At 40.2% G+C, this 17611-nt stretch overlaps 2 protein-coding genes across 3 annotated transcripts in view; one reads left to right on the top strand and one right to left on the bottom strand.

The window, feature by feature from the left end:
* The window catches only part of LOC115167901 (nck-associated protein 5-like), a 50504-nt gene extending 40358 nt beyond the window's left edge, over positions 1-10146 (top strand). For both annotated transcript variants that reach the window (XM_029722635.1, XM_029722634.1), the window contains exons 10-13: positions 5905-5980; positions 7804-8097; positions 8333-8481; positions 8702-10146. In XM_029722635.1, the coding sequence (XP_029578495.1) occupies positions 5905-5980; positions 7804-8097; positions 8333-8481; positions 8702-8965 (783 nt within the window). In that variant the 3' untranslated portion in view covers positions 8966-10146. The remainder of the gene's footprint in view (positions 1-5904; positions 5981-7803; positions 8098-8332; positions 8482-8701) is intronic.
* LOC115167903 (probable Bax inhibitor 1) lies at positions 10075-16041 on the bottom strand. Its single transcript, XM_029722639.1, has 10 exons — positions 15869-16041; positions 13856-13942; positions 13657-13765; positions 13404-13524; positions 13220-13268; positions 13026-13123; positions 11624-11703; positions 11382-11482; positions 11181-11256; positions 10075-11067 (listed from the first exon to the last, which is right to left on the bottom strand). The coding sequence occupies exons 2-10, from the start codon at positions 13909-13911 to the stop codon at positions 11047-11049; spliced, it is 711 nt and encodes a 236-aa protein (XP_029578499.1). The 5' UTR covers positions 13912-13942; positions 15869-16041; the 3' UTR covers positions 10075-11046.
* Positions 16042-17611: the final 1570 nt, after the last annotated feature.

Below are 17611 nucleotides of genomic sequence, written 5' to 3'. Positions count from 1 at the left end.
ATGCCAGGCAGGATCCTGGCTCTCCAGCATAGCGCTCCGGAGGAGGTAAGCGGGGTTCTCTGGAAGCCGGGGTAGATTGGGGAGTAGCGCCACTGGTAGCGGGGGGGTTACTGTAGTGGCTTGCTGCTTAGTAGATAACGGCGGAATTGCTCCAGCACTGAGTTGAAACCCTGGTCATAGCATTCCGCCAAGGTATGGAGTTCTTCCATAATGTTCTGAAGTAGCTCCTTGTGTCTTCCAATGGTGGCTCCTTGCAGGCAGACAGCGTTGTGGAGCTGGTCTGATTCTGCAGGGTAAGTCATGGCCAGTTCGTACTTTCACGACTCAGGATATGACCCAGATGCAGACACAGGAGGTGGATGATTCAGTTCTCAGATAATTTATTATAACACAGCAGGCAGAGAGCAGGTCAAAGACAGGAAGATGTTCGTAACCAGATCAGAGTCCGACAGGTACAGGACGGCAGGCTCAGGGTCAGGGCAGGCAGAATGGTTAGAACGCGGAGGACTAGAAAACAGAAACTACAGCGACTGAAAAACTGTAAAAAGCACTGGTAAAACTTGGCAAGACAAGACGACAAACAGAACACGCAGGTATAAATACACAGGGGATAATGGGGAAACTTAGAGACACCTGGTGGGGGGTGGAGACAAGCACAAGACAGGTGAAAAAGATCAGGGTGAGACAGCTTGTCGCAGCCTTCCCGCATTTGGGACAATGACTCCCATTGTTAGGGCGGAGACGTGCATCTCGTCATTATATTGAGATCTCTGGTGTAAATAGGAAGGTGCACACAGAGGAGCGAAGGAGACAAGACCAAAAATACAACATGAGAATAAGTGGACAAAACATGAGAATAAGCGGACACAAAACCTAAATTCTTGCGATACAGGCATTTGGAATATTGCGCAAAAAAAACATACATTTGAATTAATTTGATATATCGCTCAGCCCTAGCTAAATGGGTGGTGACATGTCTGTGACATTTTCAGCTTCTAGGAATTGTGTACAGATCCTTACGACATTATTATCATGCTGAAACATGAGATGATGGTGGCGGATTAATGGCACGACAATGGGCCTCAGAATCTCGTCACGGTATCTCAGGGCATTCAAATTGCCATCGATAAAATGCAATTGTGTTTGTGGTCGGTAGTTTATGCCTGCCCATATAACCCCACCGCCACCATGGGGCACTCTGTTCACAACGTTGACATCAGCAAACCGCTCGCCCACACAACGCCATACACGCTCTGCCATCTGCCCGGTACAGTTGAAACCGGGATTTGTCTGTGAAGAGCGCACTCTGAATCTGGTGAACTATGTCAGGTCGAAAACAAAATTGTGAAACATTTGGGGTTCCCCGAGGAGAGGTTTGAGGACCACTGGGCTAACCTAACCAGGTAAAACTCCGGGCCCAAGTTGAAGGGTATGACAAAGTAATAAATCAGCTGTAAAACGGTTTTATCTGGGACAAGATAAAAAAATAAATTATAATAGTTATTGACAACAACTGCGATTGGACAATAGAACTAAGAGGGCTGAGCTTGCTTTATGCAGGGTTGCATTGTGTAGGCCTTTGCATCTGTAATTACAAAGTTACTCGCACAGTATGTGCGCAGCGGTCTAAGGCACTGCATCTCAGTGCTAGAGGTGTCACTACAGACCCTGATTCGATTCCAGGCTGTATCACAACCGGCCGTGATTGGGAGTCCCATAGGGCGGCGCACAGTTGGCCCAACGTCATCCGGGTAGGGTTTGGCCGGGGTAGGCCGTCATTGTAAATAAGAATTTGTTCTTAACTGACTTGTCTAGTTAAATAAAGGTTAAAGAAATAAATCAAAATGTCATCACTATTGTGTTGATTGATTAATTCCAGTCAATCATTTTTAATTGATAAGGTCTAGGTAGCCTAGCCACCTGAAGTTTGAATACAAACCAAATTTGATCACATTCACATTTTCTCTTAACACAAATGGCTATAAATACATTATATAGCTTAGGCTATACATGCATTACATAGCTTAGGCAAGAAGTACATGACGTTACCTCTTCTTTTCCCTTGGTCAGATGGGATCAGCACGCATAGGCGTCTCTAGGCTACCTGCAGCTGTGGTTGTTATCAATAAGCTACAGTTGATCAGACTGAAGCACAGATGAATTGTGTACAAGTTGACAAATCATGAGGCAAATCAGTCTAAACAATAGTACTTTTCCCTCTTTTCAACGCTTTTGTGCCAATATTTTTTTATTAAACTGAATCAAAAATTCCAGCTCGCCACACATTTTCCGGTGGCCCTGCTGTACTGATCTCTGCAACGTGGATAGATGGGAAGTTCCACATATGTTCTACTATTTTCAAAATTCGAGTTAGTATCTCAAAATTTGGACTTAGTATCTTGAAATTCTGACCGAGCATGTCGAAATTTAGAGATAGTATGTTGAACTTTTGACTTAGTATTTTGGCATTTTTAGATAGTATTGGCATTAAAAAATGGTGGTGAGAATTGGCTTCCATATGTGCCAGTAAACATCAGCAAAAAAAGTTATTTAATTGTTGCCAGCAGCACAGTTAGTCACTAATCCTTCAGATAACATGTACAGCTTAACCAGCTCTGCTAGGGTGAGTGAAATGGTCAGTGAAGTGTTGTCTAATTTGTTTTTGGAAGTAACTAGCAAGCTAGCCAGCTTTAGCCAGTTATCTTGGGTGCTTGACTGCCGTTGTGAGGAAAGCTCAGATCAACCCTACTCCTTGGCCAGAGCATCCAGTGTCGAGCAAAACTCTCTGAATTTACGAACGGACAATCTGACAACGCTCTGAGTTTACGAACAACCCAGAGCGCACTCTGACACACTGGAGGCAATTTACAAATGCACCCTTAGTTGTCAATCGAATGTATTTGGCATCGATCAAATGGGCAGGCAGGCAGGCAAGTTCCCATTCAGTTGTCAAAATGTGGTTTGGGACCAATGATGTGTATAAACCCTGGATGACTGACAGGGGGTGCTGTATTGAAATCTTGGCACTCCTGAAATGTAAAAAAATATTTTGGAAGCTATAGAAATGCATTTATTAATGTCGTCATCCGTTTTTGACACATTCAGTCTATTACAGACACCGTAATGCATACTTTGAAATTATATTATGTGAGCTAAACATAAAAAATAAATCATATTTAAAAACATTTTCCTGAATGCATTTTTTAGAGAGTATGAATGTTAAGGTGTCCCTACTACAACAAATGAAATTGTGTAATCCCATTAATTCCTGTGGAGGACTGATCCTACTAGGGAGTGCCAATATTGCCGACCGGTGGTTTCAAAGACTCTCAATGGCTAATAAATAGCATCTGCAATCCAGGGTTCATGTAAATTATTGGTTAGTATTCTTTATAATTTTTTACATTTTATTTCACCTTTATTTAACCAGGTAGGCCAGTTGAGAACAAGTTCTCATTTACAACTGTGACCTGGCCAAGATAAAGCAAAGCAGTGCGACACAAACAACACAGAGTTACACATGGAATAAACAAACGTACAGTCAATAACACAATAGAAAAGTCTATATACAGTGTGTGCAAATGAAGTAAAATTAGGGAGGTAAGGCCATAGTGGCGAAATAATTACAATTTAGCAATTAAACACTCGATTAATGAGTTAAATATACACTAGATGACCAGTAGGGGGTGTTGTGTTGAAGCCACTGTGCCTCCTTGGCACTCCCCCACAATTGTAAAAAGTATTTTGGAAGATATAAAAATGCATTTATTAATGTCTACATTTGTTTTTGCCACATGTGTAACGAGGTGAGTGACTGGTTGCCGGGAAGTCAGGCGCAGGAAAGCAGAGATGGGTGATAACAGGAGAACTTGAATATACACCCTGGCCCAAAGGCACAGGCGAGGCAGCACAAAGCACAGCCACAGTAACATGAACCGGATTAAACAAAACAAACAAACCTAGGTGTGAAACAAACCTAGCGCAAGCCAGCCTGTAGCGTAACACCCTACACAAAGAACAATTCCACACACAGACATGGGGGAAACAGAGGGTAATATACCTTTAGTCTGATGAGGGAATGTGAACCAGGTGTGCGGGAAAACAAGACAAAACAAATGGAAAATGAAAGGTGGAGCGGCGATGGCTAGAAGACCGGTGACGTCGACCGCCGAACGCCGCCCAAACAAGGAGAGGGACCCACTTCGGCGGAAGTCGTGACAACATGTATTCTATTACAGACACCTTAATGCATACTTTTAAATTATTATGTTAGCTAAACATACAAACATATTTTTTATATATATTTTTTTTAATCCTTAAAGTAATAATTCATTGAGATGACTAATGTTACTGTCCCCACTACAACAACAAAAATACTTAAATACATGTCATTTTGTCCTTGAAACATTTATACTGAACAAAAATATCAATGCAACATGCAACAATTTCAAAGATTTTGCTGGGTTACAGTTCATATAAGGAAATCAGTCAATTTAAATAAATAAATTAGGCGCTAATCTATGGATTTCACATGACTGGGCAGGGGTTCAGACATAAATTGTCCTATTTTATTTCAGCTCATGAAACATGAGAAACAACTTTACATGTTGTGTTTATATTTTTGTTCAGTGTAATTTAAATACGGTTGAATTCCATTCATTCCTATGGATGACTACGCCTACTGAAGAGTGCCAATATGGCCGACAGGTAGTTTCAAAGCCTCTCAATGGCCAATACATAGCATTCGCAATCCAGGGTTTATATACATCATTGGTTGGGACAAGCATGCATTGGCGGGCAATCTGCAGAAGGACGAGTAGGCTACTATTCTCCATCATTTATCAGGGCAATTTTGACTGCCAACTAGCTGAAAAAGGTTTGAGAGGGTTAATCTAATTTTCCCTTGTTTAATTTAAGATCATCTCACTCTGGCTAGCATTAGTTGTGGATATTGTTGTTGTTGATGATGTGCATAACTGAGGGAGAGAGCCTATCTTTTCATGGTTGTTTGATCAATAAGACTGTAAAATTCCCAAATGTAAGAGGACTCCCTTGGTATTTACTGTACCTATTTTCAGAAATCCATTCAGGTGTATTTTTTGGATTTTGACGAATGTGTTCTAATGATCTAAAGCTGCGCTGTTGAAAATGGCTTATTTGCATAAAGGCTTACTGTAGCTCTGATTGGCTATAACTCACAGGTCTGCGTAGACTCCTGTCCTGGACGACAGATGTTTTTATTTGATTTTATTTACTGCAGTGTCTATTAATTGTCCAAGTGACACGGCCACTTTCCCACTCTATATTGCTACAGAATTTTCACAAATGCCTTACTCTACCTCGTTCCCAAACATTCTATGAATTTATGAAAATGTGAAAATTACAATATCTAAGTGCTCACTTGTCAGAAAATTCTTCCTAGGGGTGTATATGAACAGGTTTTAATAAGATTTAATGTTGCTAAAATGCTGTCAGTTCCACTTTAACTTAGTTTGAGAAAAGCTAAGGGATTGGTCAAAAGTTGACAAATCAAATATCTGATTTAACATGTCCATTTAAACCACTGTTAATCCACTCCACAGTTGCCTATCAACTTAAAACTTGGCATCACTATCATGGTAATCCCTAAGATGAACCACACTGAATTTGGTATTGATATCTCAAACAAAAAGGAAACTATTAACAAGTCATTCTTGCATAGGTCACACTAATGCTCAAAAAAACTGATCTTGATCCTGTGAACCCCATTCATTGCTGCTCAAGGCTGTAATTTTCACTTTATTATGTGTGACTATTATGTTATTATGTGATTATTGTTGTGTGTACTATGTATGTTTTTTGGCTGTTATTTCACTTAATTAATGTGCATATTGAGAACTCTGTTTCTGTTTTTTCTTTACTCAGGGTTCAGAACATCTGATAAGCAACGTCCCCTCAGATGAGAATTTAGCTGACCCAGTTCACTACCCGCCCTTTGCAGGTAGGAAAATGGTCTGCTCACAATCCTTGTTTATGGAGGCATCCAATCTTGCTCGTATTTAGTTCATCCTTACACTTTACATAATCAAAACAGAGAATGTTTTACATTTCATAATTGCCTTTGGTACATACATTTGAAGTCGGAAGTTTTACATACACTTAGGTTGGAGTCATTAAAACTTGTTTTTCAACCACTCCACAAATTTATTGTTAACAAACTATAGTTTTGGCAAGTCGGTTAGGACATCTACTTTGTGCATGACACAAGTCATTTTCCCAACAATTGTTTACAGACAGATTATTTCATTTATAATTCACTGTATCACAATTCCAGTGGGTCAGAAGTTGACTGTGCCTTTAAACAGCTTGGAAAATTCCAGAAATTATGTCATGACTTTAGAAGCTTCTGATAGGCTAATTGACATTATTTGAGTAAATTGGAGGTGTGCCTGTGGATGTATTTCAAGGCCTACCTTCAAACTCAGTGCCTCTTTGCCTGACATCATGGGAAAATCAAAAGAAATCAGCCAAGACCTCAGAAAAAAAATTGTAGACCTCCACAAGTCTGGTTCATCGTTGGGAGCAATTTCCAAACTCCTGAAGGTACCACGTTCATCTGTACAAACAATAGTACACAAGTATAAACACCATGGGACCACGTAGCCGTCATACCGCTCAGGAAGGAGACGTGTTCTGTCTCCTAGAGATGAACGTACTTTAGTGCGAAAAGTGCAAATCAATCCCAGAATATCACCAAAGGACCTTGTGAAGATGCTGGAGGAAACAGGTGCAAAAGTATCTATATCCACAGTAAAACGAGTCCTATATCGACATAACCTGAAAGGCTGCTAAGCAAGCCCCTGCTCCAAAACCGCCATAAAAAAGCCAGACTACGGTTTGCAACTGCACATGGGGACAAAGATCGTACTTTTTGGAGAAATGTCCTCTGGTCTGATGAAACAAAAATAGATCTGTTTGGCCATAATGACCATCATTATGTTTAGAGGAAAAAGGGGGATGCTTGCAAGCCAAAGAACACCACCCCAACCGTGAAGCACGGGGGTGGCAGCATCATGTTGTGGGGGTGCTTTGCTGCAGGAGGGACTGGTGCACTTTACAAAATAGACGGCATCATGAGGGAGGGAAATTATGTGGATATATTGAAGCAACATCTCAAGACATCAGTCAGGAAGTTAAATCTTGGTGGCAAATGGGTCTTCCAAATGGACAATGACCCCAAGCATACTTCCAAAGTTGTGGCAAAATGGCTTGACAACAAAGTCAAGGTATTGGAGTGGCCATCACAAAGCCCTGACCTCAATCCCATAGAAAATTTGTTGGCAGATCTGAAAAAGCGTGTGCGTGCAAGGAGGCCTACAAACCTGACTCAGTTACACCAGCTCTGTCAGGAGGAATGGGACAAAATTCACCCAACATATTGTGGAAAGCTTGTGGAAAGCTACCCAAAACGTTTGACCCAAGTTAAACAATATAAAGGCAATGCTACCAAATACTAATTGAGTGTATATAAACGTCTGACCCACTGGAAATGTGATGAAAGAAATAAAAGCTGAAATAAATCATTCTCTCTACTATTATTCTGACATTTCACATTCTTAAAATAATGTGGCGATCCTAACTGACCTAAGACAGGGAATTTTTACTAGGATTAAATGTCAGGAATTGTAAAAAATTGAGTTTAAATGTATTTGGCTAAGGTGTATGTAAACTACCGACTTCAACTGTAGGAGCTATTAAGCAAAAATGACAACATGGAGTACAATTCCTCTCCTCTCTCTCTCTACTTCTCCCCTCTCCTACTAGCTTCTGGAGCCTCCACTTACACACTAGACAGTGGCATTGGAACTTTCCCTCTGCCTGACTACAGTAGTGGGGCAGCAGGAAGAAGCCTATCTAAGATGAGGGGGGCTGGAGCTGAGCATGGCTCCTCTGGTTCCCCAGGGAGGGTAGGAAGGAGGGCTAGGACCCTGGACAGAGAACCCTCATCCCTAGAGCAGTGCTATCAACCTCACAGAGAGATGACCACCCCGGTACTGTACGGGTCTGTACTGGAGGGGAAAGGCATGAACAGACAGACAGCTGGAGTCATTCATGAAGGTACAGTACTGAGAAATATACATCACAATTCATAATATCAAATACTTTATATCACAGTATGTAATATGAAATATATCACAATACACTATATCAAATATTCAATACTCAAAAACAAGGGTATAGCAATCTGATGATTTGGTATAGGAAAAATGTTAATGAGTTTTATACAATAACAATGTACTTTATGTATGGCCTGTTTCATTTAAGAATAAAATGTATTTTGTAACCTTTGCAGACAAAGAAGCCTATGGAGCTCACATGCTGTCCCCCCACTCAAAGACCTGGACGTTCCCCAACCTGAAGACCGCTGCAGGGCCCACTGAGGTGTACCTGGCCATGGAGGAAGAGGTGGAGACTGCCCCCTATGGATCCCCATTCAGAGGGGTGGGTTGAAAACATGACAATAATGTCAGACTAACTATTTTCCATTTGAAATATGTAAATTCTTTACAATGTGTTCATGAATCATTTATAATAGGATTATTAAAAATTCATTGTGGATTTGTGACATTTGTGAACTTTGTACAAATGACTGTCTCTCTCTTTCCTCCCTCCTCTCCCCTCTCCTCTCTCTCAACACTCCTCTTCCGCCTCCTCCTTATAGAAGGCCTGTGGTCCCTCTGTCTCTCGTAACATGGACCCCAGCAGTCTGCCGGTGCCGGCACAGACAGGGTTGAGCCGACGTGGGAAGATCCGCAGTACGCCCAGTGCCCCAGAGATGGGCCTTGGCCGGGAGGCGGGCCTAGAGCTGGTGAGGGAGAGGCCTGAGGAGGCCCTCTCCCCCAGCCGACCCCAGGTCCTAGAGACCCCTGAGTCACTCAGTGACTCTCTCTACGACAGCCTCTCTTCCTGTGGTAGCCAGGGATGACAGGGGGAGGCAGAGCGACAGGTGCTTTGCAGATCTTACTGTGGTGCTGACTGACGCACCTTAATAGAACATGGGATATGGACTGTGCTAAGATATACCCTTTTCACACTATCGTGTCAAACCGAATCATATTGGACTGGCTCGAATATTTTCTTTTCACATTGTCCTTTCCAGAATGGTTTCTATGGTGGATGCGTAACCAGGCCAGCCGGATACAACTTGGTTCGACCCAGCTTGGTTTGGCTCAGCATTGTGAAAAGGGTACAAGTGGCACTGACCACCTTTAGAAGAATATGGATAAGGACTGTGATAAGATGGTCCTCTTAGGACTTACATGTATGCTTTCTCACCAGCTATGTTGCAAGGTTAACTGGAAAGAAAAACCTCTCCTCAGGATAACTACAACCCAAAGGATATAGACTATTCAGAATAACACTGTTTTATGACGGGAGGTAATTGGAAAGAACACACTCCGCTAACCAAAATAGTTATTTAAATCATTTTAGGATGATGAAATATCCGGACAAGATGACAATATCAAACATTCTCAGTCTTTGTTGAAATTGAATATGCCTTGTTCAATATTACTCTGACCCTCACCAAAAGATCTTACTATATTTATTACAAACTACAGAGCGCTGAACACCCTGACCATGCAAGTACTTACTACCAATATGTCCTTCTCTTTTCTTTATCAGTTCAGACAATGTACTGATCCCGTTATCTTGAGCTCTTAAAAAAATGAATGTTAATGTTTGTGATTTTTCGCTATTGAATAAATACATGACAATTTTCAAGTATACAATTATTTGTTGATGGTGTTGTTCAGATTATGTCTCTGTAACTGCCAAGAAAGCTTGTCAGAATATGTTTTTAGTTTAGCTCACCATTCTTTGAAGGTAATAGATGCCAGCAATAATATTGTGAAAAAGAGATGTGGCTACATTATTGTCTAATTAATATGTATTTGTATTATTTATGTTAAATCAACTCCACATAATTTGGGTAATTGTCCATTTTTGTAATATTGTGGAAATGCAGTCACCTGGCTAAAATAGATTCTTGTTTAACGCTGGATGTCAATCTTGAACAGCCAAGATGTCAACATACTTTTAAAAATGTTTTTATGATTATTTCTTGTGTTCTCACTGAAGCACAAATAAATACAAGAAAATTACACCATATACCTTGCAATGGAAATGTGTATCAGCATGTTTGCATGCATGTACTGCAATGAAAAAAATGCATTTAGTTAAACATTTTTAAATGGCTTTAAATAAATGTATCAAATTAGATTATCATTATTACACTTATAAAATGTGTTTTTCACAGTATACAGATGATCAAAACATGAAAGAAAATACAAAATTGGCAAAAATCTTGAGAGAGAATGCATCGGCAGTTGGTCCATCTATTCTTCAGCCTTGACCAGTCCTTTTTGTGCCGCAAAAGCTCACCAGTCTGACCATAAAGTGCACTAAATCTTCATGAAAGGTCATCTGAATTACCAAAACGGTACCAAGAGATTGTTTATCAGGTTATTCTTCAAAATAACACACTTAAGTGGAGCAGTAGACAATAATAGAAAAAGCTCAAGGAGAGTGTTGCTCAAGACTATCACAGGTCATGATGTCAGGTACATACTTTCTAGAAATGAAACAAAACAAAAAAGATTGCGGGGATAGCACTGACAACGAACCAAAATATTATGACTTAAAATAAAACAATGATTCATCTCCAAAAGCTCAAAACAGCCTGCCAAAAGAATCTTCTATTTGTTTTTTTAATGGCTAAAAAAATTATAAAAGGTTCAGACAGTTCTGCGAATGTAGGCCTTCATAGAACAACCACTCCCCCTACAGGACAAGCATCATCACTGCAGCAGTAGCTTAAAATACAGCCTTTTATCGTAACCTCCTTTTGCAAGCTCAAAACAAAGCAAAAAAACGATATACCATACGCTAACAAAGAACGACAAATAGTAAAAGCACCAACAGCATTGCAGACAGAGGCTTTGTTGCTGGTTCTGTTCCTTGTCACAGATCATTTTTTATTTGAAACTTCAATTGGATTTCTTCCATCTACTTCTTTTTCTTCTTGTCCTGAAAATATAAAATATTACAATTTGCATACTGTGAAATGTGCTTATATGAGAAAAAAAGAAATTATATGATAGATTCATATTTTGTGCGTAAAAAATAAATACAAAAATTACCTTCTCATTCATGGCAAGAAGAATCATGAGTTTTCTGAAAATGGTCACAAAGTCGAGGAACAGGTCCACGCAATGCCTTTCAAAAGACAGAAAAACAATTACTTCATTGCAATTACTTTATATATATTTTTTCCATTCTAATACATCAGCAAGTAAAAAGCTTTACGACTGCTTATTTGGTGAAATGTTGAAAAGACACACCAGACGTAGTCCTTGTCTCCGTTCTCGGCTTTCTCAATGATGAGCTGAGTGTCGAACAGAACAAAGCCACACATAATGACCAGCCCCATGTACATGTGAGCCTGTTAGTGAAGAGAAGAGCCATGTTACACCTGGGTCACCTTGCTGAGACCTCACAATTACACTACACACTTCCAATGTATGAGTGGAATCACTTCACATCCAAGTCCCGAGAGAGATAGATCTAGAAATATTTAGGCAACCTTGAAGAGTATTGCTGATCCAAAGAACATGTTCAACACAGACACAAGGAACAAGATGGACAATCCAGACATCAGAGTCCCTGAGAAGACAACGAAGAACACATCACATCAAAGTAGTAAATCACATGGTAAAAAAATATGTATTTAGTGTATATAGAGTGCATTCTTACAGCCTTATTCTAAAATTGATTAAATTGTTTTTTCCCCCTCATCAATCTACACAAAATACCCCATAATGACAAAGCAAAAACAGGTTTAAACATTTTAGCAAATTTATATAAAAAACTGACTGATTTATATTAAAACCTGACTAGTCTCCCAGTCCGTGCCGCTGAAAAACATCCCCACAACATGATGCCGCCACCACCATACTTATACCATAGGGATGGTGCCAGGTTTCCTTCAGACGTGACACTTGGCATTCGGGCCAAAGAGTTCAATCTTGGTTTCATCAGAACAGAGAATCTTGTTTATCATGGTCTGAGAGTCCTTTAGGTACCTTTTGGCAAACTCCAAGTGGGCTGTCATGTGCCTTTCACTGAGGAGTGGCTTCTGTCTGGCCACTCTACCATAAAGGCCTGATTGCTGGAGTGCTGCAGAGATGGTTGTCCTTCTGGAAGGTTCTCCCATCTCCACAGAGGAACTCTGGAGCTCTGTCAGAGTGATCATCAGGTTCTTGGTCATCTCCCTGACCAAGGCCCTTCTCCCCCAATTGCTCAGTTTGGCTGGGCGGCCAGCTCTAGGAAGAGTCTTGGTGGTTCCAAACTTCTTCCATTTAAGAATGATGGAGGCCTCTGTGTTCTTGGGGACCTTCAATGCTGCAGACATTTTTTGGTACCCTTCCCCAGATCTGTGCCTTGACATTATCCTGTCTCGGAGCTCTACGGACAATTCCTTTGACCTCATGGCTTGGTTTTTGCTCTGACATGCGCTGTCAACTGGACCTTATATAGACAGGTGTTTGCCTTTCCAAATTATGTCCAATCATTTGAATTTACCACAGGTGGACTCCAATCAAGTTGTAGAAACATCAAGGATGATCAATGGAAACAGGATGAATCAGAGCTCAATTTCAAGTCTCATAGCAAAGGGTCTGAATAGTTATGTAAATAAGGCATTTCTTTTTTTTTTCTTCAAAATTTCTAAAAACCTGTTTTCTTTTGTCATTATGGGGTATTGTGTGTAGATTAATGAGGAAAAAATGCAATCGATTTTAGAATAAGACTAACGTAACAAAATGTGGAAAAAGGTGTCTGAATACTTTCCGAATTAACTGTATATCTCTCGACTAAATTAACATGAATTCTGTGAAATAGGTGAATGACTTATGATCCTGAAGAGCAAAAGGGTTTAAGTTAAGTGAGTTAACTAGGCTATTGAATAGTGTAGAACATCTTTGTACCTCCCAGGTAGAGGTAGCTCCTACGCTTGGCGTACAGAGCACTGAGAGTGAAGCAGATGAAGATCATGGAGGTTCCGAGGAAGGCTGTCACAATGACGCTAGAGAGACCAGATAGGCAAAGACACGTTCTCTTGACTCTTCAATTGAAAAACAAACAGACTTAAGAAATGATTTCCAACAATATTCAATAGCACCTTGGGTTAATGGTAATGACAAAGTCCATTGCCGGTCCAAGACCAACACCTGGTGAGAAAGAAAAAGTCCATTTGACTGACTAGGCATATTGGTTCTTCATCAATATTGAGTTTTTGTTCTAATGATACTGAGATATTACAGTCAAGAATAGTCAAAGATTGCTGTCTAGAGCCCTGAGTTTACCTGTGAAGAAAGCAAACCCTGCAAGGATAGCCAGTCTATTCTTCTCTGTCTCCGAGTTGTGTGGCGTCATGGACAACCAAACCATCATGCCCAGGGAACCCAGAAGTGACAGCAAACCACCCTAAAGGAATATGATAAAGCCAGTAGTATTTTGATTAGATATCGCTTCACCATTGACTAACATCTATCTGTTAGTTACTATCTGTTAGCCAATGTTTGTCTATTATTATGGGGTGGTGTGCTTACTGTTTACCTGAAAGAGCCGTGTGACAACATGGACATAGGAGCCTGCTGCAGCCACGAACATGCACACTGCCAAGCTGGAGTAGACATGCTTCAGGTGTAACTGGGTAGAGTGGGAACTGGGAAAAACAACATTGAGTTAACCATGTCAGTAACTTAGAAACAGAGCATTATTATTTGTATTGGAAACTTGATTTAGGTCTGCTTACATTTGGGAGAACTTGAAGAGAGCATGAAATTTGATGCTGTGGTCAAATATGTTCATATTGAGGCAGGATTCTGAGATCTTGACAGATCTAAAAACAAGTCAAAGTTATTGTATTGATGGCGGAAATGAGAAAGATTGATGTTGCTAACGTTACCAACCATTCTCGACTGTAGCCATCTGTGCTGTAGCCGGGCAATTCCATAGTAACGGAATAACACTGAAACTCCGATTTTTTTCACTTTCAAATGTATGCCAAACAAAAACAATTGATTTCAAAAAGTTTACCAAACCATATGCACAATGACTACTTTGAACAATTTACACAGTAAAACAGAGCAGCCAACTCTCCCACATCACGCTCACACGCCACACCTCATATCTCACGCATTGAAAAGTACTGCATTTATTTTCTTAATTAGTCCATTGAATACGTTTCAACTGTGCTCCAGTTGAAACGTAATTAGAAAAATAATTTGGTTAGGTGTTAAGGGCAGATTAATGTAATCTTGATTTCAGGAGTTTTTATTATCTATTTACTTGATTTAGTCTGATCAGCGGAACAATTCTTCTGCTTAACAATGAGCAACAATATAGGTTAATTAGTGTGCTTGTCAGCAAAACACTACTGTTATTCCCCACACGTATTTTATTATTCCACTTCTTCATTATTTTGCCAGTGTAATCACATATTTGAAATCTGATATGCCTACTTGGGTCTTAGAAAATTAATTATATCAGGCTATGTATTTTTGCAGCCCTTTATGGAAATGTTTTAATAAGTCATACAAATACTGAATGCTCCAGGCCTAAAATATAATTTTTGGACATTTTAGTATTTGTGCACATACTAGGCAGAGATGGTAGGGGGATTCACAACTCAAAAACACATCAGTAAGATGATGGCAAGGATCTTCAACTAGTTTGCATAAACAACCTGAATATTCATTAGATTATGCTTGAAGGTTGGGTGATTGAGAAATTAATTGTTAGAACAAGAACATTTTCAAACACTCAGCACTTGGGAAACATTGATCAAGGGTGGCCAACCCTCCTGAGGTGCATGCTGGGTTTACCCAAATTACAAAATGTTTGTGTCCTTACCTTGAAAGCAATATATGGAGAAGGAAACTGCAATATATGATTTGGTTACCCACTGCCATCAAGCATTAATATTAGTATTTCCTGAGCAGAGCCTTTGGGTAGTGGTAACGCTCCCCAGCATGTGCCCCATACAACTTTCCACAACAGGAATCAATCCCTGCTTCCAAGCTTCCCACTGTTTCTCCCATTTGCCAGTCTCTCCATCAAATGTTATTACTGTCTGAATAATGTCAAACCACTTCAAAAATGTTTTTTTTTAAATTATACTTTCAATTTTATCCCCCAGAAATCTCAAAGTAACAAAGTTGTCAAATGTTCAAAGCATCCTGGACACACCTGACCTGTGGTTTTTATTAGCCATCTTGATCATAGGCCTAAGTCGTGTCAAAATAAATATAATTGCAGGAAATTAGCTATAAAACAATAATGTTTTCCTGGGGGGAAACCCCCAGACTCCCAATCTAGGGGTTGTGCCAGGCACAATTAAATTCATATAGCAAATCTGAACACAAGCTTTCTTCAATAGTTAGCAGCCCTGAATAAATAATAATAATAAAAACATTTACAGGAAAAAACTGTGCAGATGCTAAGTTTACCGTAATTATGGTGCGTAAGTTTAATTATGTAACCAAACTTTGTATCTGCACAGTTCTTTCTGTAAATGTGTTTTTGTAACACTTTCGGAGGACATTGTTAAAAGTAGTCTTTGTGCATAGAGTTGTATGGTTTGTTAAAAACTTTGAAATCAATGGTTTTTGTTTGTAATTTTTTTAAGTGAAAAATCTGAGTCCGTTAACGTTACCATGGAATTGTCCAGCTACGTCGTTAATTTAATGTTAACTAGCTAGCTAGAACTTAAACTCAAATACTAACTAATACATAATGGAAACGTTATAACGAAGACAATACATACCTAGCTTTATATCTTGTATTTTAATTATCTCTACTTTTAATTTTCTTCCTTGTTCACTAATTGTAGCTACGTGTCAATCAATTTGAACGTCTCAACGTAGCGACATCATCACGTAGTAACAATTCTTCTTCTCTGATATAATAGCGTTCGCACTAATTTATAGTGCACGCCGCCACCAACTGTACGGGTAATGAACTGAATAAAAAAACAATAATAATAATCATCATCATCATACAAAAGACGAAAACGTCGCTAGTCCGTCGTTGTTATTTGGTTTCTACTACTAACGCTACACTCATTAAAAAAAACACAACCCCATTCCACTACTTTGACCATGCCACAGGCCTGGGAGGACAGGACACCACAACTCAACACACCCTGTAACACTTCTCAAGTCAAATATCGTATACCCAAATACTTCTCTGCACCACAACATCTATTTTCTCTGATTTACATTCAATTTATACAGTACATAGCTTAGCAAGGAACGCTAAGAAGCCAACCTTACTGAAGCATATATCACTCGTTGACCTATCCCTCTGTGCTGGGACAGATCCACTAATCACAGGCATCCACTCAGGACCCCTCACCCTTGAACCATCCTCCTCTACTTTCTTCACTGCCTCAGTATACGACACCTGCACTACTCTGACTCTGGCCACCTCCACCTGTCTCTCTCGCACCGGACAGACACTTCCTCACCCCTACAGTTGACACACACAACTTTATCCACCGAAACTACACAATCCTCTGTCCCATGCACTTCTGCACACTTCCCACATCTTGAAAATGTCCTCCTACATACTGCTGTGACGACCATAAACAGTGCACCTGAAACAGCGCAGTGGATTTAACACAAAAGCCCTAACAAGATAACTGATATCCAAAGATGACTTTGTCGAGTAAAGACTCAAAACTCAAAAGGATTGACATTGACTCCTGTTTCACCACCGGAATTGAGTCGCACCAAATACGGTGGGAGTCACAAACACCAGGAATCTTCAACTTCAATTGCTCCACCTCCACACTTAATACCCCAGAAAACACTAATTTCAATGGTGCCCTGTTCCTAAGAGCAAAGCGAGATAACAGATCTTGACCCAAGTTGCGTGACACGAAGAGCCCACTCCCTCTGGTCAGAAGAAACACAAACACATATCACAAGTCTACTACAGGTTGCCTTCACTGATTCAACTGCACCCAACTCATTTCCCACCCACCCTGAAACCACAAATGGATCCGCCAAAAGGCAAGGATCCACTATCTCAAAAAATGTCCTTCCTACTGGACCCGATACTTCTTTATCATGCTCGGGCTCCGAGCTCTTCACCACACCTCCACTTCACTTAACTCGCCCTCATTCACTTCCATTTCACCTCCAGATCTCGGTCTGGCGCACGGCTCCGTTTGCACTTGACACCCTTCTTCTTCAACACTCCATCTCCATTTTTGACGCCATCTTCCTCAAATTCAACTCCGACCTCTTCTTCATCTTCTTCCTTTCCCCCCCTTCCATTCCTCCTAAGACCTTTCTGTGTCCGCCCCAATAACCCTCTCATCCCAACATTGCTTGCGCCCCTCATCTCGCAATAGCAAGCGTACATGCTTGTTTTCTCTCGCTGTCACCCAAAGACTTAGCTTATTTCTGTATATTTCTGTATATTATATGCCTCAAATCCAATGGGATGGACATATGTTTTAAATTTGTAATACAAAACATTTCACAATCTCTACAAAAAAAAA

Source organism: Salmo trutta, chromosome 30 (genome assembly GCF_901001165.1).
Source record: "Salmo trutta chromosome 30, fSalTru1.1, whole genome shotgun sequence".
NCBI lineage: Eukaryota > Metazoa > Chordata > Actinopteri > Salmoniformes > Salmonidae > Salmo > Salmo trutta.
This window is presented reverse-complemented; position numbering and strand designations above follow the sequence as displayed.

What these genes read in the sequence shown, in the direction of transcription:
- LOC115167903 (XM_029722639.1), bottom strand. Translation starts at nt 13,911, where the DNA reads ATGAACATATTTGACCACAGCATCAAATTTCATGCTCTCTTCAAGTTC. An exon ending in GTCATTACCATTAACCCAAG is followed by an intron (nt 13,124 to 13,219) that starts GTGCTATTGAAT and finishes TGGTCTCTCTAG; the next exon opens with CGTCATTGTGACAGCCTTCC. An exon ending in TTCTTGCCATGAATGAGAAG is followed by an intron (nt 11,068 to 11,180) that starts GTAATTTTTGTA and finishes TTATATTTTCAG; the next exon opens with GACAAGAAGAAAAAGAAGTA.